This window comes from Empidonax traillii, unplaced genomic scaffold, assembly GCF_003031625.1.
Source record: "Empidonax traillii isolate 1590-97213 ecotype Southwest subspecies unplaced genomic scaffold, ASM303162v1 scaffold34:size3740991, whole genome shotgun sequence".
Lineage (NCBI taxonomy): Eukaryota > Metazoa > Chordata > Aves > Passeriformes > Tyrannidae > Empidonax > Empidonax traillii.
In genome coordinates this window covers 2,165,283-2,187,792 of record NW_020955227.1, presented here as the reverse complement: position 1 = coordinate 2,187,792, position 22,510 = coordinate 2,165,283, and the positions used below count along the sequence as shown (strand labels likewise).

The 22,510-nt window shown below is 50.7% G+C and overlaps 3 protein-coding genes across 4 annotated transcripts in view; all 3 read left to right on the top strand.

Annotated features, from left to right (window-relative positions):
* Positions 1 to 9,754, top strand: part of COL27A1 (collagen type XXVII alpha 1 chain) — a 143,202-nt gene extending 133,448 nt beyond the window's left edge. Inside the window, exons 47-62 of the mRNA XM_027877854.1 lie at positions 11 to 45; positions 119 to 226; positions 580 to 687; positions 2,028 to 2,135; positions 3,771 to 3,824; positions 4,381 to 4,443; positions 4,758 to 4,811; positions 5,524 to 5,559; positions 5,982 to 5,999; positions 6,402 to 6,437; positions 6,771 to 6,797; positions 7,040 to 7,105; positions 7,491 to 7,659; positions 7,830 to 7,939; positions 8,638 to 8,856; positions 9,408 to 9,754. Of these exons, the coding sequence (XP_027733655.1) occupies positions 11 to 45; positions 119 to 226; positions 580 to 687; positions 2,028 to 2,135; positions 3,771 to 3,824; positions 4,381 to 4,443; positions 4,758 to 4,811; positions 5,524 to 5,559; positions 5,982 to 5,999; positions 6,402 to 6,437; positions 6,771 to 6,797; positions 7,040 to 7,105; positions 7,491 to 7,659; positions 7,830 to 7,939; positions 8,638 to 8,856; positions 9,408 to 9,554 (1,358 nt within the window). The 3' untranslated portion in view covers positions 9,555 to 9,754. The remainder of the gene's footprint in view (positions 1 to 10; positions 46 to 118; positions 227 to 579; positions 688 to 2,027; positions 2,136 to 3,770; positions 3,825 to 4,380; positions 4,444 to 4,757; positions 4,812 to 5,523; positions 5,560 to 5,981; positions 6,000 to 6,401; positions 6,438 to 6,770; positions 6,798 to 7,039; positions 7,106 to 7,490; positions 7,660 to 7,829; positions 7,940 to 8,637; positions 8,857 to 9,407) is intronic.
* A 2,717-nt stretch (positions 9,755 to 12,471) lies between these two features.
* LOC114054562 (alpha-1-acid glycoprotein 2-like) lies at positions 12,472 to 14,978 on the top strand. 2 transcript variants are annotated; one of them, XM_027877856.1, is made up of 6 exons: positions 12,567 to 12,734; positions 13,391 to 13,533; positions 13,760 to 13,827; positions 14,123 to 14,227; positions 14,463 to 14,563; positions 14,763 to 14,978. In XM_027877856.1, exons 1-6 carry the CDS (start codon positions 12,624 to 12,626, stop codon positions 14,814 to 14,816), a joined length of 582 nt encoding a protein of 193 aa, XP_027733657.1. In that variant the 5' UTR covers positions 12,567 to 12,623; the 3' UTR covers positions 14,817 to 14,978. The 2 variants fall into 2 exon arrangements, with proteins under 2 accessions (XP_027733658.1, XP_027733657.1); XM_027877857.1 differs by lacking the exon at positions 13,391 to 13,533 and having other exon boundaries at positions 12,472 to 12,734.
* Positions 14,979 to 15,092: 114 nt separating this feature from the next.
* Positions 15,093 to 20,594, top strand: LOC114054561. Its single transcript, XM_027877855.1, has 6 exons — positions 15,093 to 16,118; positions 16,657 to 16,799; positions 17,353 to 17,426; positions 18,118 to 18,228; positions 18,885 to 18,988; positions 20,442 to 20,594. The coding sequence occupies exons 1-6, from the start codon at positions 15,516 to 15,518 to the stop codon at positions 20,556 to 20,558; spliced, it is 1,152 nt and encodes a 383-aa protein (XP_027733656.1). The 5' UTR covers positions 15,093 to 15,515; the 3' UTR covers positions 20,559 to 20,594.
* Positions 20,595 to 22,510: the final 1,916 nt, after the last annotated feature.

Here is a 22,510-nt window from a genome sequence, read left to right as displayed (position 1 = left end):
GGAAAGCAAGGAGCACGGGGCAGTGCGGGGAGCAGAGGCTCACCGGTAGGTGAAAATTCAACTCTGCCCCAGGGAACGCTGTCTGGGACCTCCACCTCTAACACCTCTGTGATTTCAGGGCATCCTTGGGCTACCAGGTCCTCGAGGAGTGGTGGGAAGGCAAGGTCAAGAGGGAGCCCCTGGAGTGGACGGAGTGCCCGGGAAGGACGGTGTGCCCGGGATCCCGGTGAGTTTGTTATAACCTTTTGGCATCAATGACAAATGCAGCTTAGGAGCCGGAAAACTAAAAGGGAGCACAGGAGAAACTGTGTTATCCAGGTATGGATATTCCTGTTTACACGTACCCAGAGTGGCTCCTCCTCACATCTCCCCTGCACACAGAGGCAGCAGCTGCCTTTGCATGGCCAGGTCTGTAAATGAAGTGGGGTTTGTAGCCTGACAGACGCTTGCATGCACAGAAATCTGTCCACATCTGCAAACCCACCCCTGCCCAGATGGGTGGTGCCTCCTGAGGGCAGAAGCTGTGCAGAGGGGGAAAGAGCATCTTGTTTCATAACCCCTTCTGGGTTTCTTTTCTAGGGAGAGCAGGGGGATGATGGGGAAGAAGGTGTGACTGGGATGTCGGGCAAGAGAGGGAACCCAGGCGTGCCAGGCCTCCCCGGGGCACAGGGACCACCAGGATTCAAGGTGAGTTTCTGACTCCCTAAGATACTGCTGTGAGCAATCCAGGTCTGTAGCCTGATGTCTCTAGAGGTGGGATTCTCCAAGGTCTGATATAGTCTCAGTTTCTACTGCCATCTTTCACTCAGCTAGAGGCTCTGTAGGCCTCTCTTCTCATCCATCCATCCATCCATCCATCCATCCATCCATCCATCCATCCATCATTTTCATGGTGGTCACAGCAGCTGAATGTCCCAGAAACCTTTCCTCCCTTGTCAAAGGTCAGGAACCTCCAGACTCACATACCCACACTACAAACACTTAAATGGCTAGAAGAAAAATGGAGAATTTGCAGAGAAACTGCTACAGCCCACCTGTAGAATGTCCAGGATGGACAAGTCCATGGGAATTTCAAGTTTCCTCTAGCTGCTCTACGAGGCCTGAACTGCTGAGAGGAAATTTGTACTGCTTAGGTTTTAGCATATATTTACTTGGTAAATATATAATATACAATATGTAACAACTGGAACCAGTATGGACTTGGACATCACACTGGGTGGAAGCAGGGACAAGCTGCTTTAGTGACCTCAGGGTTTATTCCTGGTCCTTGCCCTGATCCAGACTGACCCCAGGACCTAAACTGGACCCACAGCAATTCGGTCTTTTGTAGACAGACTCTGTAAATAGGAAGACTCCAGCTGGGTTTGGAGAGGCTCTGGGATCTGATTTAAATTAGGGCTCCACAGCACATCGCCCTTAAACTGTCACTTGCTGCCCTCCAGCTGCCTTGGGCAGAACAACAGGCTGTGGCCAGAGGTGACTGGCAGACCCTCGTGTCCTTGTCACAGACTCATACCCTGCCCCCAGGAAAATTCTTTGCCCCTTTTCCAGCTGTTCAGCCATCCCAGGCTCTCACCTTCTGCACCTCTTGTTGCTCCTGGCACTTGGCAAGGGGAAGAGGAGGGGAGCAAAGTGTGGTGCTGGGTCTCAGCAGCCCCTCTCTGGATTGAAGTTGGGGAATTAGGGCAGGGGAAAATGTTGGCTTTGCAGGCTCTGGATCCAAGTCCTCCAGCTGAAGTCTTGGCGTGTCTTCAGCATTTTCTGTGGATTAATCATCAATTGCCAGCCTGCTGGGAGGGGAGAGATTATGGCAAACTGCAGGGCAGAACAAAGAGGGGACGTGGTCATGCTAATCCTGGTGTCACCCTGTGCATCCTGAACAACCCACCTTAGCAGACCCTGATGCAACCACATTCCTCATCCCGCTGAGCCATCTCTTCCAGCTTTCCATCTATGGCTATTTCAGCTGAGTGTTGTTATATTTAGCTCCTTCCCCTTGGAATAACAGGAAAATCCGTTATTTTTAGGGTGAAAGAGGATTGCCTGGACAGATTGGCCAAACAGGGAAGAGAGGATCACCAGGAGGAACGGGCCTTCCAGGGAGCCCCGGCGACCCAGGACCCAAAGGACAGCCGGTTAGTGGTGATGGAGCTGATCACACCTGACTCCAGGCTGTCTCTCCTGCAGGAGAGGGTGCGGATCCACAGGCTGGGACAGCAGGGTGAACGCTGGGAGGGTCTTTAGGGGACCCCATATCCAGCTTGTGCGTGGTTACAGGAGAGAGATTAGGACTAATATAACACAAGGCACAAGGTGAACCCCAGCTACCTCAACTAAATTATTTTGTTTGTATTTTTTTACTTAGCACCCTGTGATGGCAGTATTCAAGCTGAAAGACAGCAGCCACCACCACCATAACAAGGCCATTTTGCTCTGATATCCACAAGTGACATGTTCATTTGCCCTGTATTGTCACTGCTGCTTTGCTGCAGGGACAATGACAGGTCCCCTTGGCTGAGATGATTCCACAGCATTTAAACCCTCCTAATTTCTTGTGCTTTTACCTGAAATCCCTCTGAAAAGAGGGCTTGGTTGATTCTCCTAATGCAGGAAAGACCTTAGTCCTCCGTTAGTAGCAGTTTTGCTTTCCAGGATCCATAAATGGGAACTTAAATCAATTTGTATCCTTGGAAAGTTTCTTACACTCCACCGAGTCCAACCGGGCCCTTTCTTGCCAAGCAGTTTCTCAGTGTTGTGGCAGGAAAAACTTCCTAACAGTGAGATTTCTAAACTGACTCTGGAACAGCTTTGTAACAGAGGTGGTGGAAACCCCATTGCTTGGGTCATTTACAGCTGGGCTGAACAAGGCATTGTAAAACACCCTGTAAAGAACAATCCATCACAGGTCACACAGTCCTGCCGAGAGGCCAAACAAGCTTTTTCCATCTCTCATGTTCCTGAGACTGGAGATGAATCATCTGGTGAAGGTTTCTGACCCCCCCCTTTTTTTTTTTTTTAACATTGAATCATTTTGCGTTTTGACATCTGAGAAGCTCGGAAATATCAAAGGACAAACATCTCAAACGTGGTGAAAGGAGGGTGTTTACATAAGGACATGCTACCCAGGGTGGGTTTTTTATCCTCAGAGTGCAAGCTATGTGCTGATTCAAGCTTAATGGCCTTCCAAATATTTTATTATTATTTTTCTTACAAAATTGAGCAAAAATCCCTGCAGAGTTGAGTAGGAAAAGAATTAGGGGACATGCGTGGTTTTCGTGGGTTTGAGTGGGAGGTTATAGTGTAGAAACACACGCTTTTTTAACAGCTTGAATGAGCATAGTTTGAAATTATCCTTTAAAGGGTTGGTTCAGTTGGTACTAGAAATAAAAGAAGAGCTTTTTTTAAAGAACTTTGAGGCTTCTTTTTTTTTTCAGCATGAACTTCCAAGATCAATCTCAGAGCAGATGCTCTCCATCCTGCTTCTGCTGACTGTGGGCCAAACCAGAGAAGCATCTGCTAGGAATAGTGCATGTATGCCTCCTGTCTGGGGGCAGAAAGGTTTAGTCTGTGAGATCTAAGTGATCTACGGGTCTATGAGATCTTCTGGAGTTGCTTCTAGATTGCTGTTTGTGTGGTTCCTCCTCCTCACTCCTGCTTGGACTGAAGGATACTCAAGGATTTCTCATTGAACTCTTGGTGTGTCTCTAAGTGACCAGCCATCAGTGTGAACTTACTGTTGTCCCTGTATTTGTCTTGGCTGTTATCTGCAGGGAGACTTCGGAGAGGCAGGATTTCCAGGGATTGCGGGCTTGTTTGGGCCAAAGGTAAGAGGCTGCTTGTGACCAGCTGGTTTTCTGGTCCTTCTTTACTGGGGACACACAACACTTGTTGCAAAGACTTTATATTATCTGCTCTGCAGGAACTGTGGAAATTGAATCATCATCCCAACTTCCTTTAGTTTATGCATCTTTATTTGTTAAATGTGTGTTAATATATGCGGGAATTTATTCCTGTTAAAATGGGCAGCTGTTAGAGGGGGAAAGGGCTGTCCTAGAGACCCCATGGCTGTTTTCCCCACCTGAACATCTTTCAGACATTTGTATTTCTGGCATCTGTCATCAGTCTGCACCTGAAACACCAATGTGCATCCCTAACACTGAGGACCTTGATTTGAAATTTAGACCCATTTTATCATTAGACCCATTTTATCAAGAGGGAACCATCTTTTTTCTTGCAAAGCAGAAGTGGGAAAAGAATTTTTTAAAACTAGGACCTTCCTATTCCCATATACAAGGCAGCACCTTATCCGTGCAGCAGAGCTGTAGGCAAGGGCAAAAACACAAGGTTTGCTTATTTAGTGGATCTCATTTTTGCTTGCAGGGCCCCCCAGGAGACCTTGGCTTCAAAGGCATTCAGGGACCACGTGGGCCACCGGGTCTCATGGTGAGTGGTTTTCCAGCTTGTTGGTTGGGGAGGATTCTCTTCCTTCCTCCACCCCTTGTTTCTGAGGCTCCAGGGTGCTGTGAGGAGCACAGAGCACTGCTCACAGCTGTAGGTGACCACATCTGCACAGGGCTTGGGCAGTCGTGGGGCACAGACCACTCCAGCTACACTGAAATCTTCCTATTTCTGGAATTTCCGAGGTTTAACACAGGTTGTGGCAGCCGTACTGCGAGGGCCTGCACTTGGAAACAGCTTTTTATTCCAGTTGCACCAAATACCACCATGATGATTCAAACATATCTTTTCTTTCCTAGGGAAAAGAAGGAATTATTGGTCCGCTTGGCATTCAGGGTCCCACGGGAAGCCCAGTAAGTGTCTGTGCTTTTTTTCTGCCTGTATTTTTCGGAGCACAGTGCGTGAGATCCAATGTTTGAGGCCAGCATAAGTAAATCCCATTATATGAGGAAAACAAAAGGGGTTTTAAGATCAGCAGCTTCAGAAAAGTGCAAGCTTAGCCTCTGGCTGCATGGATAGTTGCAAGAAGATTATTAGCTTAAAAGAGAGGAGCAACTCAGCCTAAGTGCAAGGTTTTCTGTGGATTGGCCCAGACTAGGAGGCAAAAATGTTATTGCGGATTTTCAAAAGCAAGCTGCCAGATTTCCCAAAGAGCTTGGCCTGAGAGGGGCAAAAAAAAAAAACACAAACCAAACTGATAAACGTATTAAACTGGCAAACATTTGATTCTAGGAAGTGTTGAACATCCCTTCCTGATCCAAAATGCCAAAAGCACAGAACACAGACTAAAGGTCAGGTCAGTGCTTCATAAAAACATGAACATGACACTACTCAAAGTTCAGTCCAGAGCCTGCTACTGGCAGAGAGGAAAACCAGTGAGATGAACTTGGGCATTGCCCAAAAATCCAGTAATGGTGCTTTTTTCCCTCGGGTTGGAGGGCCAATATAACAACCTGAGCTGATATGTTAGAGATGCATTTGGGTTCTTGCAAGGAGCTTCTGGGGGCAACCCCCAGCAGTGCAGCTTGTGAACAGTCACTGACAGACACCCCGTGTGCTTTACAGGGGCCCAAGGGAGACAAAGGCAGCCGTGGGGAGATGGTAAGTGCTGGTCCCACCCCTGGGTGTCCCTAAGAGGGTCCCTCCCTTTGAGCAACCAAGAGTCACACCGGGCTCTGCTGCACCCACCCGGGCTTGGGCTCAGGGTGGTGGCATCAGGCTCCCACAAGGGAGCCTCTGGTTCTTCCTGCTCACATTTCCTACCTCCATGGGCACAGCAGAGGACACTGTGATGGCAGGGACCTGCACCCCAGAGTGAGCATTCACTGGTGCCAGGGCCATCACCCTCCTTTGCAATAACCTCTCTGCTGTTGGCAGACCCCCTGTCCCTCCAGGGCAGCATCCAGCCCTTGCACAGGCACCTTGGGAAACAACACATGGGTGTACAGGGAGATTTTGTGTTAGTAATGAGCATCTCCTGACAGCTTCTGCCTTTTTTTTCTTCTTTTTTTATTTTCCTGCAGGGTCTGCAAGGTCCAAGGGTAAGTGTTTGGTATCGCTTTTTCTGACTGCTATCTTGCATTTAAATAAAACAGTTGCTTTTACAGTTTAGCAAGTGTAAAGCTGCAGGGTGGGTAATTGTGCACACAGGGAATGTGACAAGTACCTGGGGATAAGGAATTAATTAATGACAGTTGAGGAGCTGGAAGGGCTGGGAGCAAGGGATGCAGTAGGAATGGCCCAGATGAAGGCAGATTGCACCCAGAGCTGGGATGTGGACAAAATGGGGCCGAGTCCTGTCTCTTGAAGGGTTTGAGGGAGAAGCTGCTGTGAAGTGTCAAAAATCCAGAGGATTTCATCTGGGAACAGATTCCTGCTGATGACAACAGGAATGGAAATACAAACTGGAGATATTTCACTAACTGATGCCACTCTGTCTTTAGGGTCCTCCAGGCCCACGAGGACACCCTGGCCCTCCGGTATGTATATGTGGAAAGAGTTCAAAGACATTATTGAAACAAGCTAAAATTCTTGCCATGATATTCTCCAGAGGGGCTGTTCACTCACTGGAAATTATAGCTTAGCCCCATTCCTCATATGCAAAACTCTGCGTGTGAATGGACTAGTGTTCCTTGTGCTTTACTCCAAACCATCCCCAAGTGCTTTATAGAGACAGCATTGTTGCCTCTCTCACTCCTCTGCATTGAGGGGCTCCAGGGAAATGAGGATTTCAAAAGGCCATGACTGAATATCTGTGCAATAGTGACTGCCCAGCTCTCCAGCTGATGCCCCTTTTTCCCTTTGATTTCCAGGGACTGCCAGGAATTCCAGCCTCATTTGTAAGTTGCCACTTTCTGTATGTTTGTTAACGATGACAATAAGTCCTGTAGAGCCCAGGTGCTGCTGGGACACCCTCAAAGAGCTGCTGGGTCCCTGAAGACAAACACTCAGGTCCAGCAGAAACTGCTGCCTTGGCAGGGCGATGCTTGAGTTGCAGCCTTAGATTGAGAAGCATTTGTTTGCATCAGGGCACTTTCGGCTTCTGACAATCTCAGTTACCACCTTTTTCACCCCCCATTAGCAACAAGATGGCTTTGGAACAGCTTTCCAGACACTGATCGACTCAAACACCGCTCTCAAGACAGAGGTAAGAGTGAATTTTTTGCACTCCCTGGTCTTTGCTGGAGCTGGAGGCTGGGAATGGTCAGAGAGGTGTTATCTGTGTGTTGAGTTTATGCACACAAAGCTCTGATTTGTCACTGTTCTTATGGAGTATTTGCAGTTTATGTACACAGAGGTCCACTTTAAAGGATATGGTTCTGCTGTGTCACTCATTTGTGAAGGTTCAGACCTCATGACTTTACCATCAGGACTTTGCCAGAGCTTTAATGATGTCCTGCTAGGGACAGCAGGATCCCAGCCTGCACAGCCTGTCTTTGACCCACTGATTTCCCCACAGTTGATGCAGAAACCCTTGTGGTTACAGCCCCTGGCCCCTAAGGCACCCCAACTTCCCCTCCTTTTCTCCCCAGGGTTACCAACATCCAGACCTTCTCATGCTGGACCATGGAGGGGAGATCTTTAAGACTCTACACTACCTCAGCAACCTCATTCAGAGCATCAAAAGACCCCTGGGAACCAAGGAAAACCCTGCACGAATCTGCCGGGACCTCATGAACTGTGAACAGAAGATGAACGATGGTAGGGAGCTCTGAGTGTGCAAAGGGCTGCGTCCTCCACAGGGCTGTTCCATATGGCCCAAACTGGTCTCCTTCCCTGGAATCAGGCATGGAGAAACCAAAACTCCCCTTCTATCATTCCCAGAAAAGGTTAAGTGCCCCTGTTAATCCCCAAATCTTCTGTTTCTTCAGGTACCTACTGGATTGACCCAAATCTTGGCTGTTCCTCAGACACCATCCAGGTCACCTGCAACTTCACCAACGGTGGGCAGACGTGTCTCAGCCCCATCACCGTCTCCAAGGTAGGCACAGCTCAACCCCAGAGTGGCATTTCCCATCCTGGTATTGCCAAATATTTACACAGGGGGTGTTGTCCTGTGACATCAGACAGTGACCACGATGACACAGCACACAGGTTTCCCCTCAAGGCAGAGTTAGTGCTGCTGTAACATTGACAACTGTTCTCATGCGTTAAAAAAATACACTCAAGACTCTTATTGACTCTTGTCAAGACAGAGCTATAAGTTCCAGAAATGTTTAACAAACCCATAACCTTAACAAGACCAGTAATTTTGCAAACACACTTCTCCCAAATCCTTTGTTGAATTAACTTATGGTCAGGTCACTCTTGCATTTTGCTTTCTGCCACCTGAAAAAGTGAGATCAGCTTAAACATACAAGTTTCCAGTAAAGTTAGCGCTACAGGGTTTTCTTGACGAAGCACCTGCACCAAAAATACAAATATCAGCATCTGGGTTCATTTGCAGATGAAGTGGCACCTGCTGCTTTGCAGAAGTGTGTATTGAAGTAAGACTTTACACTGTTTTCCTTCTACTTAAGGACCTTCCAGTTTTGTTCTGCAAACTAAAGGACCAGCTGTGTCCCCAAGAAAACTTTCCAAACTGATTTGGCATCTGGCCCCTATGCCCACACTCGTGCCAGATCCAGCTGCCCCCAGCCCCTCTGCAGGGCACCCCTGACCTCTCTGTCACCTTCACAGCTGGATTTTGACATCGGCAGAGTCCAGATGAACTTCCTGCGCCTGCTGAGCTCCGAGGTGGTGCAGCACATCACCATCCACTGCCTGAACACCTCCGTCTGGCGGGAAGGCTCCTCCGAGAAACCCTCGGACAAAGCCGTGCGCTTCAAGGCCTGGAACGGGCAGATGTTCGAGGCAGGGGGGCAGCTCAGGCCAGAAGTGGCAGCTGATGATTGCAAGGTAGGTTGGTCCTAAAGAGGGAAGAGGTGGAGAGAAATGCCGTGCTGAGCCCACTCAGGGCACACGACAAGGCTCAAGTGACACCTGTGCTGCTCATTCTACAGAGAAAAGGGAGAAGGGTCAAGTTTACCTGTTCACCACTAATTTCCCAGTCCAGGATGCAATAGCAGCTCCTGTGAAGTAGATGGCCTTCAGACAGAAAGCAGAAAACTAACTTCCAAAGTTACATGTGACACGTAGCAGCAGTCAGATGGCAGAAGAGGGGGAATGGCCACCCGTGCGTGGTGGATGTGGCTCTTGCCCGATGCCATGCAGAGTCAAGAGCCACAGGGCTGCATCTGGGCTCGTTGAATTAGGAGTTTGTGTTGGTGGTACCATCCAAGTTGTATTTTCATCAGCCTGGTAAAGGATTCCCCACAGTGCTCTCTAAACCCCACCCCAGACCTGCTCAGCCTGAAGAACCATCCCTTCTCTCATGAACCACATTCCTTTCCAGCAGGATGCACCCCCCCAGCTCATCAGCTTTTTCTCTGTCCCCCCTCCCTGCACAGATCAAGGATGGACGCTGGCATCGGACTCTCTTTTCGTTTCGGACACAGGACCCTCAGCAGCTGCCAATTGTCAACATCTACAACCTCCCCCCATCCGAGCCAGGAAAGCAATACCACCTCGAGGTCGGCCCCGTCTGCTTCCTTTGAACCAAGCTATGGAAACTGGGCTCCGAGGCTCCGACCCCACGGCTGGCCTGTCCTTACACAGGACATCTCCCACCTCTCTGCAGCAAGGGCAGCTGGGCTGTGTCTTTTGGGTCAACTCTTGCTCCTAAGCCTTTGGCTCAAGGTCTCAAAGAACCCGTGATCTGCTGAACTCAGCCGGTTGTTGGAAGGAGGAAGAACAAGGACGTAGGGGAAATGGGCGTCAGTCGGGACGTGGCCAGTGAAAAGGGATCAGGGGGACTGGATGTTGCGGTTCCACACATAAAGCTTTTCCCATGACCAAAGAAAACATGGAGAGAAACCTCAAGCGACTTGCAGCGTGCAGGTTTTTTTGTTGTTTCTCCCCGACCCCCCTCCAGCCACCCACCGCCACCACCACCACCCATTTTGTCTGGTTCCTGAGTTACCAAATGTTCTTTCCATTGAGAAAAATAATTAAAAAAAAAAAGAAAAAAAAAGAGCTTCCCTCTCAGAGCTTGTCACCTTCTGGACGGCCACGTGCTGCATCAGGTCTCCCAGGCGGAGCTGCAGGTTGAATCTGGGCCGCTCTGTGTACAGGAAGCATTTTGATGTGCAATATTAGAAGAAACGAAATATATATATTATATTATTTAAAGCAAAAAGAAAAAGGAAAAAAAAAAAAGAAAGAAAAAAAAAAAAAGCTAAGTTCCTCCTCCTTCCATGAGTTTGATCAACATCCCCTCTCACGTGTGGTGTTTGGGGTAGGGGGAGAGTCCTGAAGCCAAGAGTGGGGAAATGGAAGGAGGAGGGGGGAAGAGATTGGTGCTAAAATAGAGAGAGGGAATGGGCTCGTCTGATTTGTTTCTACCTCTCACTGTGAAATCTCTGGTGCTCTTAAAAAAGTGTGTTATTTTATATATATGATTTTAAACTATTTAAGGTTGTGAAGGTGCTACAGTGTCTTGCCACAGACCCAAAAAACAAAAAGCCTCATAGGATCACCTCTCTCTGGGAAGAGAGGAGCTTACAGTCCACAGCTAAATCAGAGAAACAAATCGCCTTAAAAGGGATCCTTTATTGGCTCTGGATGTCAATCACATGTGACAACTCCCACTGCATCCAAAATCACCTACAGGATACTTCACAAGCAAATTTGCTTTTTTATTTTTTGTTGTTTTTTTTGTTCATCAGCACTTCACTGCTTTGGGAGGAGAGTGAGGGACACAGCTCATCTGGAAGTGTTGAGCCTCAGCTATTTTTGAGTCAGTTGTCATGTAACTAACTAGTTGGGCTGTAGCTGCACTGGCCCTGTGTCCGTGCCAGCTGCGACTCCCTGGGCTAAGCTCATATTTAAACCCAGCTCTGCAACCCTTCCCTCGGCCCCTCTGTCAAGACTGACATGATGGTACCTTGTTTCAGAACCCAGCCAGGCTTGGAGGGGTTTTGTTTTGTTAAGTTTTGTAGAAATTTAGTCTCTATATGTAAATTTGGAGGAATTTTTTTTTTTTAAAGAGGATAATTATGGTAATCTTTAATTCTATATAAGGAATAATATTGATGTAATCAGAGCTGTACTGTATCAGAAACTTCAGTGCCTGTTTGGAGTTTTCATGTCTCATATGGACTATGGAATTTATTTTTTTGAGGAAAAAAAAATTATCTGTGAGTCTCTCTTCGTGTATTCTTTTTTATTTTTTTTTTTTTTTAACTACTGCCTGCTGGTTGGTGTCCAACAACCATCGGAAAAGGTTAACAGGATTTGTCCCAAATACCTCGCCCTCCACGCAGCCCCTGCCAGAAATACCTCACCCCCAGGCCAAAATCACCATCACCCATCACTCGCTTCCTCCCTGCACACCCCCCACACTGCAGGTCTCTCCATCTCTCATCCCCTGCCATTGGTTTTGTGTGTTTTCCTGAGGCTGCAGTTACCATTTGTTCTCATTAAAGCTTTTTTTTTCCTTTTCTTTTTCCTTTTTTTTTTTTTTTTTGGACTTTAAATAAATATTTAAAACTGAGGCAATGAAATGGGACTGGAAAATGTGGTTTTTTTTGCTTCTTCATAGGAAACTAAGAAAGGAGGGGGGGGAAAGGAAAAGGGGAAAGAAAAGGTAATGTGAAGGGGCAAAGCAGGGGCAAAAAGAGGGAGGAAAAGAAGGTGGAGGAGGGAAAAACCCAGTTATGCTGCACCACAGACCCAGCCTGGGCTGGTCCCGGTTGCGAAAGGAGCAGTGGAAGGGGCTGAGCTGTGTTTGCTCACCCAGTGCTCTGCCCCTTCCCAGTAGTGCTGGGACACCCTGGGGCATGATGGGGTGCTGGGTGATGGCACCAGGTCAGCTCTGGCACTAAAACCCACCTGGGTCGGGGCTGTCCCTCACACGAGCTGCTGGTCCTGAATTGCGCAAAAACAAACACACCTAATAAATCAATCACCGCACCTAATTACAGAGCCAACATTAGAGGAGCTCTGAGGCGCTGTTAAATGAGGAGATTCTGCGTTTGAAGGAGCTGCAATTTATGCAGTTTGTTAAAAGCCTGAGCCCACTGCACGGATGGGTCTCCTGCCTCGTACCCAAGGCCTCGTTCCCCACAGAAACCCCCCTGGCATCTGCCCCCTGAGAGCACGTGTGGACCCCTGTGCCAGCCCTGTGCCCTGGCAGGGAGCAAGGCCAGTGTGAACTGAAGCCCAGAGGTGAACAACCACCACCCATCCACCTCTGTGGAGGTTTATTTGCCCTCTGGAGGGAAGCCACATCCAGGTCCCCTCAGTGCCCGCAATACCTCCAAACACACCCGGAGCTGACAAGTGCTCCACACCCACAAAATTAGTTGCAGTTTCTGAGAAAAAAGGCCTGCACTGGTGAAGCGTTGTGGTGGTGGAGTTTTCTCATCTCTTTCTGTTGGACAAATCCAAGATTTTGCAAGTTGAACTTCCTCCACCTGCTATTGCTTCATGCCTGAGCAAACAGCCCAGCAGTGGAACAGGCACGCTGGGGCTGGGGATGTCCAGCGCTGCTGGCACCTGTATATAAGGGACAGAGCTGATCCACAGCCTGGCAGAGCAGGAACATCCTCCCAGCTGGCCAGGAGATGCTGGCCACCCTCACCCTCCTCCTGGGGCTGCCCCTGGCCCTCGCCACCGAGCCCCCCACCTGCGCCCCACTCGTCCCGATCACCTTCGACAACACCACCGTCCCCAGGGTAAGCCCTGCCTAATCTGAGGCACCCATCCTCTCCTTTACTATCAGCATTCCTAGCCCTTACAGGTCCAGGAAGAGGCTATGGACCCATCAGCTCCATGCTTATCTTGCTGTCTATCCATGCTGCTTTTCCTTAAAAAAAAATATTCCAGACTGCTGCACAGGGGCACAGTGAAGGGGTGAAGCCTTACAGCTCTGCACACACACAATCTCATGAGCAGGCACTTTGGGAGGCTCCTGCTTCCATTTCCTCGTGACAGCCAGGCTGGGCAGCATCATCCCAGTGCTTCATCACTCTGTTTTAAGTTCTTCAAGTGCTGGCAACTCAGGTCACGAGTCTCCATCCGCAAACCGTTCACTGCATAAACAGTATGTAGTCCCTTGGGAGTGTTTAATGGGAGGAAAGCAATGACAACTGGGCACAGAGCAGGAGGGACACCACCACAGACTGGGAACTGGAGCAGCACTTTGGCAGAGAGGGGACAAAACCCAGGGGATAAAGCCCATCAGCCTGGATCCTGCCCCAGGGTGGTCGCCTACCAGGGGTCCTCGTGGCAATGGGATGGCAGGACACTGCATCTGCTTTCACTCATGTGGTGCCCATGGGTGAATCAGGCATGGCTGCCCCAACCTTCCCCACTTCCCTCCCCTCTGCAGCTCCTGGGACAATGGTTCTACATCGGCGGTGCCTCCAGGTACCCCCCTCACCTGGCAGAGTTAAAAGCAGTGACATTCGCCGCTTTTTCCTTCTTCCCTGGCAGCAGTGAGGACGAGCTCAACATCACCGAAATCATGAGACTGTAAGGACAGGCATTCACCCCCTCATCAAGCTCCCCCATCCCCAGGGGCACTTCCAGCTGCTGGTGCCCTCCTCTGGGCTGAGGCACCCTGGCAAATTTGGGGCTGGAGAGCAGCTGTGCCACGTGTTTATTTAAGCTCTGCAGCCCCACTCAAGTTCCAAGTCCCTCGGCCTTGCTTGGGGGATTCTCAGGGCTATTTGCTCCATCTGACCTCTCTGCCCCACAGGAACGGGACGTGTGTGGTGAGGAACAGCAAGCTCCAGGTCTTGCAGCAGAACTCCACCGTGGTGCACGGTGAGGCCCCATCAGGGCACAGGGAGGGGAAAGGGGGACGCAGCTGCACCTGGGACTCTCCTGCTTCTGTCCCCCAGAACTTGGCACCCTGAGCCATTTTACACCTAAAGTCGTGTCTGGAGGTGGTGGGGGGGGAAATTATTCCACCCCACACAATGGGTACAGCAGCGCTGTGGGACCAGACTGGTCCCCACTGGGATGAGTCTCAAGAGTAAAAGGGGATGAGCAGCCCCTGCCAGCTGTGCCCAGGGTGAGACCCAACATGGGGTGATCCCACTCTCTCCATGCCTTCCAGTTGATGATAACCAGGTGGCTTCCATGGCCACACTGATCCAAAGCGACAAGGACTTGCTGATCCTGAACGAAATCAACATTGACTCGCCAACTCTGAGCCTCTCAGGTGAGTGGATGCTGCCTGGGTATGTGGGGCAAAGCCCTGGCCAGGGACAAGGGGCACAGACACCACCAACACTCACAGGCAGGGCAAAAAGCCCCTTTTCCACTGATACAGAGAGGGGAAAAGATGGGGGCAGGCAGGAGTGGGCTCCACATCTGCATTATGGGGATCACCCAGATGCAAAACACCCCTAAAACTCCCTTTTGTTCCTCCCCCCCCTTCTCCATTTCTCTGACAGCACGGACACCCAATGTGAGCAAGGAACACATGGAGGAGTTCAAAGCCCACCTGCACTGTCTGGGCTTCACTGAGGAGGACATGTTCTACACTTCCATAGAGGTACCAACCCCTGCCCAGGGTGGGCGAGCCCCAGGCCAGCTTCTGTCTCCAGTTGGGATGGGATTCTGGGTGGGGTGTGTGGTTCCCCACTGCAGCTTCCCCTCTGTGCATCCTCCCTCCTCCCTGAGCACCCAACCCAGCCATTCCTGGTGGTTTTGGGGCAAAGGGGCACTGACAGCCACTCTCCCCTCTCTTCTAGGATGCCTGTCCCCTGCCTGGGGAGAAAACAGATGAAGGTGATGCAGATCCATAGCTGGGGTAACCCCATGGACCAGTTCAGCTGTTCCATCCTCATCCTACAGCCAGGCTCAGTGCAGCCTCAGGAGCTCCTATCTAGGCTGTGTTTTTATCTCATGGGTTAAACACTCAGTTTCACTGTTCTCATCTGGACCTAAAATAAACCCCTGTGTTACAACCACTGGCTGCTCCTGCTCCATCCTCTCTGGCACCATGTGCAGGACCTCCTCCTGCATGCCCTGCCCATGGTGCTGCATCTCCAAACCCGCCAAGAGGTGTGAAAAGCCCCAGACAAAACCCAAACAGGGCCAGGCATGGCAGCAGGCACAGAGATGCTCATCCCTCACATCAGCTCTGTGGTGGCAGGGGGTCCCATCCTCAAGACATTGGGATGTGAGCACCAATTCATCAGCCCCGACCCCACAGGGAGACACGCAAAACCCCCTCAAGTCTCCTCCACCACGGCACTTTCAGCACCTGAACATCCCACCCTCAATTTTCAAGCCAAATCCCATAAGGTTCCATCTTGTGTCCCCATCAGGGACCTTGCACAGGGGTCACAGTGGGGTGGGGTGACAAAGGGTGGCATCATGCCTTCCCTGAGCAAGGGAAAGGGGAGACAGGGGGAAAAACCATCACCCAGGGCCAGACCAAGGGATTCAGGGAGGCTTTGCTACCAGAGGGAAAAGCTAAACAGAAATAATGCCAGAGCAGGATGGCACAGGGACAGCAGTGGGACAGGGAGGGGGAAATCAGGGAGCTGCTACAGATCTGTCCAGCAGGAGTGGGGGTGAGCTCCTGGCACCCATCAGTCCTATTTTTATGGCTGGTTTTGACAAGGACACAAAAACACGTTCCCTTCTCTTCAAAGCCACCCTGGGTTTTGCCTGAGATGGGGGCAGCTGCACCATGCCTCATCAGCAGGGCAAGAGGCAACTACAGCAGCTGGTTTTGGGGGCGAAAAAAATGGCCAGATTTAGGGAGGGTAGATTTAAGTCTTAAATGCAACAACTGCATCGTCCCCCATCACCAACAGCCCACACCCATCCTCGGCTGCAGCCGAGGCCAGGGCGAGCGTAGGTGCCTAAAAAGTGATGATTGCATCACCAGTGCGGAGCCAGTAGCGCTGGGCACATCCCGTCCCCTCCCAGCAGGGCTGCAAGAGGCAGCGGCCGAGCGAGCGCGTCCGTCTGTCCGGGCTCCGGGAGCCATGGCCGGGATCGGGATCGTGGTCACCCTCGGCCTCGCGGTGCTGCTGCCCATGGCAGCTGCCTTCCCCTGCCGAGCCCTGCGCCCTGACAACGCCACGGCCTCCAAGGTAGGAGAGACACGAGCCCTGGGGGGCTGCCCCGCTCCCGCAGATAATTTGTGAGTGCTCCGCCAAGCCTCCCACGTCCCGTGGGAAAGGGGGAAACCCCACCTCGTCCTCCCCGCCCGGCACATCTGCCAAGGGATTGCCCTCAGTGAAACACCCGCAGCTTTCCAAAACACCCCCTAATCACCCGGTTTTCTCGGGATACCCCAGCAAGTCCCAACAGCAAAACTCGAAAAAAGGGGAGTGGTTGGGTATTTTTTGGAGCAAATCCCCCACGGCAGCGCCGGGCTGCCCTGACCCTTCTGCACCACTGAGAGCACCCACAGCCGGCGCCAGCACCTTTTCCAATCCCCACACTCAGCTATTTTTTTTCTCCTCTGGTGTGTTTGCAAAGGTTTCATCCGTTTGCTGCCAGTGTGGCGCAAGAGGGAGAACTCTCAAACAACGCCAATTTTGCCAGGGGGAGGGTGGGAATCTCCTCCCCACAGCTCTCCCCTGCAAACCCAGCAGCCCTCACCTCCCTGCCCCTCTCTCCCCACAGCTGCTGGGAACGTGGCTGTACGTGGCCGGGGCTGCCCAGTTCCCCAGGCACCTCCTGGAGATGCTGCTCATCGACCACGGGCACCTGTACGTGGAGCCCCTCACGGATGGGCAGGAGCTGCTCATCACCCAGCACGTGGCCGCGTAAGATGCAGACCCCAAACCCATCCCCTCCCACCTGCTGCAGCCCCACAGCCCCTCAGTACAAAATATGAGCACGATCTCAGGTTGATTTCTCCAAAAAGACTCTCTCCTGGCTGCTCTGGGCATCCTCTCCCATCTCTTCCTCACTCCATTTAATTATTTATTTCAACAGTCCCTGGGTTTGGGTGAATTTTGCAGGGCACAAAAGGTCTCACAGGCACCAAGCCCTGTGGGCAAGGAGAAGACCTCTGTGGAGGAGGAGACCTCTCCAGTGCCACAGCCACTGATTCTGCCAGGCACCAGAAAGTGTTTCCCTTTTCAGGGTCAGACTTTCAGGGGATGATTTTTTTTTTCTGTGCCAACACAGGCAGCAATTTGTAATTTCAATTATTTCAGGGTGGAAAAACATCTCATGCCTTAATTTTAACAGTGAGAGCAGTTAACCCTGTGAAGGAGGTGGCAGATGCCCGGTGTGGGGTCAGGACAGGGCTGGGTCTTTGCTGGTCCTTTCCAAGCCCATGGCATCACCCCCTGTCCCCCCCTCTCTCTCCAGGGGGGACCAATGTCTCACCAACAACCTCACCTACTTGGAAATCGCCGCCGGTAACACCACGCTGGTGAAGCACGGTGAGCACCCATTATCCCCCAGCCCTTGTTTTTCCATGGATTGAGACACACAAAGAGCCCATGTCCATGTTTCACATCATCTGGTGCATTTTCTTCCTGGGTCACTTTGCCTGTTTGAAGCCTCGGTGGGCTCCAAACAGCTCCCCAGGGCCAGGGGACAACTCCCCGCCCCAGAACACCCAGGGGATCACTGCCCGCCCTTCCAGCCACGTTAAACCCCACAGAGCAATGCTGTTCCAGGAGCAAACCTGCTCCCATCCCACACCATCTTGTTCGTGAAGTTATTTCACAGTCCCTCGGGGAAAGGAGAGAACATTCCATGGCAGTTTTCAGTGAGTTAATGGAGCCTCTCGTTCTGAATTGCTTCCCCCTCGCAGAGGAAACAGGGTGAGCCATTAAGGGTGGGAACTGCAACCCCCTGGGTTGCCTCAGCATGCCACACCATGCAGCACATTCCAACAGCAGGACAGCCGCTGGGTGACTTTGGCTCCTTCACACCCCAGCCCCTCATTTAAGAAATACAACTCAAATAAACCAAGAACCAAACAAGTCACCTCATGTCAGGACATTTGTCCCCACACACTGCTGAGGGCTGGATTCCAGGGGCTACTGGTGTTGCCCACACCTGGGCTGGGGCTTATTGCTGCTGCAGCACTAAAAAAATCTGAATATTGTGGTTGTTCTTTCCCAGCCAAGACCCAGCAAACTGTGGGGACACTGATGAACCTCAGCTCTGAAGACCTTTTACTCATCCAGTACCAACTGCAGAGGGAAAGGACGTATTTGGGACTGTATCTCTATGGTACGCAAACTCCTTCCCAAAGTAACTCTAAGTTGTCATGGGACACCAAAACACACACACAAAATTATCAAAACCACACAACAGCAACACAACCAACAGTCAGTGACTTTTCTGAGACCGACGCCCCAGGGGTCACAGGAACATTTACAAACCCCATCAAACCCCACATCTCTTGGCAGAGCAGAAAGAACACGTTTAAGGCCAAACCCACTTAGGCCATAAATATTTAAAGAACGGGAAGCAAACACAATTCAGCATCGATATCATTGTAAAATCTCAATATTTTCAAGCCAACCACGGTGTTTCAGTGCTTATCTCCCAGGGCAGAGCACATGGCTTTGCAGTGCCAGCACAGGCAAAGCTGATCAGATCTACCCACAACCTCATAAAGTAGTTTTAGACCCTGATAAAGCTCCCCATCACCCATCCAAGCTGCAAAGCAATTGCTTAATAGAGTTTGAAGGTACATGTAGAAAACTGCCTCCATACTCAGGCTTGGACCCTCCCAACACCCCAGGAATGTCAGACTATCCTGCCATCCCTCAAAGCAGACAGAACTGGAGTAGTTTGGGAGATTAAAAAAAGTGATGCCCAAAACACCAGTTTTGTTACCAGTTCCTATTTAACTCCTGGGCAAATGCTTTCTCCTCTTCCAGCCCGGAACCTGAGCATGAGCACAGCTGACCGTGAGGAATTCGAGCACCACGCCAAGTGCCTGGGGCTGAGGGAAGAGGAGATCATTTATGCACCCTGGAAAACAGTACGTGGGTGTTTGTGGGTGGGCAAGGGTCAGCAGAGCCACCACAGCCCCCACCCCAGGCTATACCCGCCAGCTGCCAAACTGGAGTCTTGGAGAAGCATTTTCAGGGTGGTGGAAACGATTTAGGGGGCTAAATAACAGCAGGTTCACTTAAATGGAGGTTTAAAATAACACCCCCCTGCAGATAGGTGACTCCTGAAAGCAAATACCTGAACCTGAGCATCTCCAGGGAAACCTGCTAACTGCCTCCCACTGCTGGGAGAGAAATAGCTACAGCATGGGATCTTTGCCCTGAAATTCCTCATTTTGCCTTGAAACTCCTGATTTTGCCTCCTCAATCCCCAGCAGAGACCAGCTGCCCCCAGGAGCTGCAGTAAGGAGCAGGAGGGGACAGGGCAACGGAGATTTTTCCTTTAGGTTTTTCACCAAAACATTACCCAGACCCAGCCCTTGCCTCTTGCCATCTTATTTAGGACATTTTATCCCGCAAAGGACCCAGTCCCCAAGTCAGCTTGAAAAGTGAAGGTGAAATGTATCCTACCTTTTGCTGTTCCATCCTGCTCATCCACCTCAGGAGGCTCTGAGCTTTCAGAGATGCCCAAAACCCCACACCAAGCAGCAGGGCTGGATGCAACGTTGTCCCCAGCACCCATTCAGCCCCAAGATGCTCCACAGGCCATGGGAACTGGGGGCAGGGAAAAAGGCAGAGAGTGAAACCCTCTTGCTGTGGCAGGGCCAGGTCTCCTTCCTCATTTAGGCAACAAGCAGCACCTGTGAGGAAGAGCCCAGCTCCCCCACACTAACCACAAGCAGCTGTGGACTGGGGGTTGCAGGGGCATTTGGGTCACATTTAAATTTGGACAAGGTAAATGAAGGTTGGGGAAAGGTAGAGTGGAGCAAGACAAAGTTGGTTGTCCTTACAAGCTGCGGTGCAATTGGCGTTGGCAGAAAAGAGTTTTGTGCCCTGCCAAGGTAGGGCTCTGCATCCAAGGAGTAAAAAACTGATTAAACAAACACAGAAAATATTTTGGAGACCTTTGTAATCAGGCTGAAGGAGATGGATGTGAACAGAGCATCAGAGCAGACTCACATAACCCTCCACCAGCCCCAGGCAATAAGATCTTAACCTATACCAAGTGCCTGGGTAGCACTAACTTTTTACTTATTTCAGCAGAAGTTTGAGTTCCCCTGTCCTTCAGCACTCACTTACCGAACCCCCAGTGTAGCACAGCTTTGCCCCAGAAACGTGGGGCAAACTCTTTCCAGCAGATACCTGGAAAGTGTCACCAGCAGCAGCTGGGCAGTGTCTGTGCCTGGGGAAGCCCAGAGCTTCCTTAGCCCCTCTTTGACATATAATCAGCTAAAAAGGGGAAAGGGAACTACTTTCTTCAGTAAATTCTCTCTTGCTGGTGCCTTGGCATTTTCACTTATCCTGTTATTGTTGTTTTGACAGGAGCTGTGTCAAACAAAAGAGGTAGAAAAAGGAAACACCCCACACACGGAGCCCATGGCTGAGGGCACAGCATCACCTCCTCCAGGTACCCTCCAGCCTGGGAGTGCAGGGAACTGACCCCACTTCAGCAATAAATGTTTTCTTCAAATTCCATTCATTTTGTTGCCGAGCTGTTGGAGAACAGAGGGTTCTGAAGAGGTCACAAGTGGGGCTTGCAAAAAAAGAAATTGGATATCCAGTTCACCTTGTGTGTCATTCAGCTGGGAGCTGAGAAGAGGTGTCCTGGAGCTGAACACCAAGCTTGGAAGGGAGCTCTGCCAGAAAAGCAGCACTGAAAAAGAGCAGTAAGAGAGGCCAACCAGGAGAGGGCAATCATTAACTATGTTAAATAGCGGGCCAAGCATTTGAGGAGCAAGTGGCATATACACAAGGCTGGAAACTTATCTTTACCTGTACAGCCTGAGGAAGAGGGTGCTTAGCTAGAAGAAACCACCCAATTCCCCTGACAGCAGCTTGACTGCCAGGTAGCCTAGCTGGAGCAGATGTTCCTGGCCAAACCCTTTGGACCTGGCAAATGCTCACCAGTAATGTCCATCCACAGCAAGATCTGCACACCATGACACTGACAAATTATCCTCCTGCCAGAGGGAGGGGGTGCTGGCCCATCCCAGGCTGGATTTTTACTTTCCCAGAGAAAGGGCCGTGTTTTCTCATTTCCCAGTAAGCTCAGCACCCTGGAGGCGAGAAGATACAAGTGCCAAGGCTGAAGTTGCTCTCTGTGCCTCTGGTACACCCCTGCACTTGTCAGGCACCTCACCCATCTCTTATCCCACCCCCAGCCCCAAAGGGAGGACAGCACCGTCATTGCATTTGTGTAAGTGGGGGAGTTTAATAAGAGACTGCTGTTGCTGCGTGTCTGGAGAGTAATCCAGTCTCTGCTCTAACCTAGTAATTAAGCACTGAAAATATCTCTCTTCCTTAAAAAGGAAGAAAATGAGCAAAGCTGGAGGGAAGGCAGCAGCGAGCCCTGATCCTCCCACTGCAGCTCCAGGGTGCCCTGTCCCTGTCCAGCCTTTACTGGGCAGTGTTTCAGAGTTGAGCCTTTGCACAGATTCCTGTAGCAATAATGAATTTTACAGGATCACAGAATCATCAAGGTTGGGAAAGACCTCGAAGATCATCAAGTCCACTCTGTGCCCCATCCCCACCTTGTCACCCAGCCCAGAGCACTGAGTGCCATGTGAAGTCCTTCCCTGACACCCTCCAGGGATGGTGACTCCACCACCTCCCTGGGCAGCCCCTTCCAATGCCAGACCACCCTTTCCATGAAGAAATTCCTCCTGTTGTCCAACCTGAACCTCTCCTTGCACAGCTTAAGGCAGTTTGCTCTTGTCCTGGTTGCCTGGGAGAAGAGGCCAAACCCCTCCCGGTCTCAGGGCACAGGCACCCAGCCAGCCCTTGCTTCAGACACCTTTTTATCACCATGTGACATGAAACATCACCCCCTGGGTGCTGAGGGGGATGCCAGCAGCAGCCTTGAGCACTGCAGTCCACGAGTACATCGATAACAGTCTCAGCTGACTGAAGCTGACACTGCTGGAGAGCTCAGATTACAAGGACCCAGACTTTATGAGTGGATTTATAGCTGAGTAAAAGCCTTGAATTACAGTCAGAGACATAAGGAACCAACAAATCCAGTCTGGCCCCCGCAGCAAGTTTTGTTAACCAAATCAGAGGCCACCTGCACTACCAGCTATGGCTCCTGAATGACCTTCAGGGTTAGCTGCTGGTTGGGTTGTTATTTAAGAAAAAATGGTACAAAGCCTTTATTTTGAGAACCCTGTAAGCCAGGTTCTTCCAAGGGGATAATTGGACTGCAGAGCTTTCAATTTTTCTGGGAAATTTACCTCTCTGAACACAGTATTATGGATACTGCACACATGAGCAAAGTCCAGCAACACCCAGAGACAGGTAAACCGTGTCAGAACATCCCTGACTCATCACCACCAGCATTAGCCTTGGTCCTGCTGTCTTTGCATTTAAGAATTCTGTTCTCCCAGGTCTTCATA

What these genes read in the sequence shown, in the direction of transcription:
- LOC114054562 (XM_027877856.1), top strand. Translation starts at nt 12,624, where the DNA reads ATGCTGGCCACCCTCACCCTCCTCCTGGGGCTGCCCCTGGCCCTCGCC. An exon ending in GAACTCCACCGTGGTGCACG is followed by an intron (nt 13,828 to 14,122) that starts GTGAGGCCCCAT and finishes CATGCCTTCCAG; the next exon opens with TTGATGATAACCAGGTGGCT. An exon ending in GCCAACTCTGAGCCTCTCAG is followed by an intron (nt 14,228 to 14,462) that starts GTGAGTGGATGC and finishes TTTCTCTGACAG; the next exon opens with CACGGACACCCAATGTGAGC.
- LOC114054561 (XM_027877855.1), top strand. Translation starts at nt 15,516, where the DNA reads ATGGCACAGGGACAGCAGTGGGACAGGGAGGGGGAAATCAGGGAGCTG. An exon ending in ATCACCCAGCACGTGGCCGC is followed by an intron (nt 16,800 to 17,352) that starts GTAAGATGCAGA and finishes CTCTCTCTCCAG; the next exon opens with GGGGGACCAATGTCTCACCA. An exon ending in TTTATGCACCCTGGAAAACA is followed by an intron (nt 18,989 to 20,441) that starts GTACGTGGGTGT and finishes TTGTTTTGACAG; the next exon opens with GAGCTGTGTCAAACAAAAGA.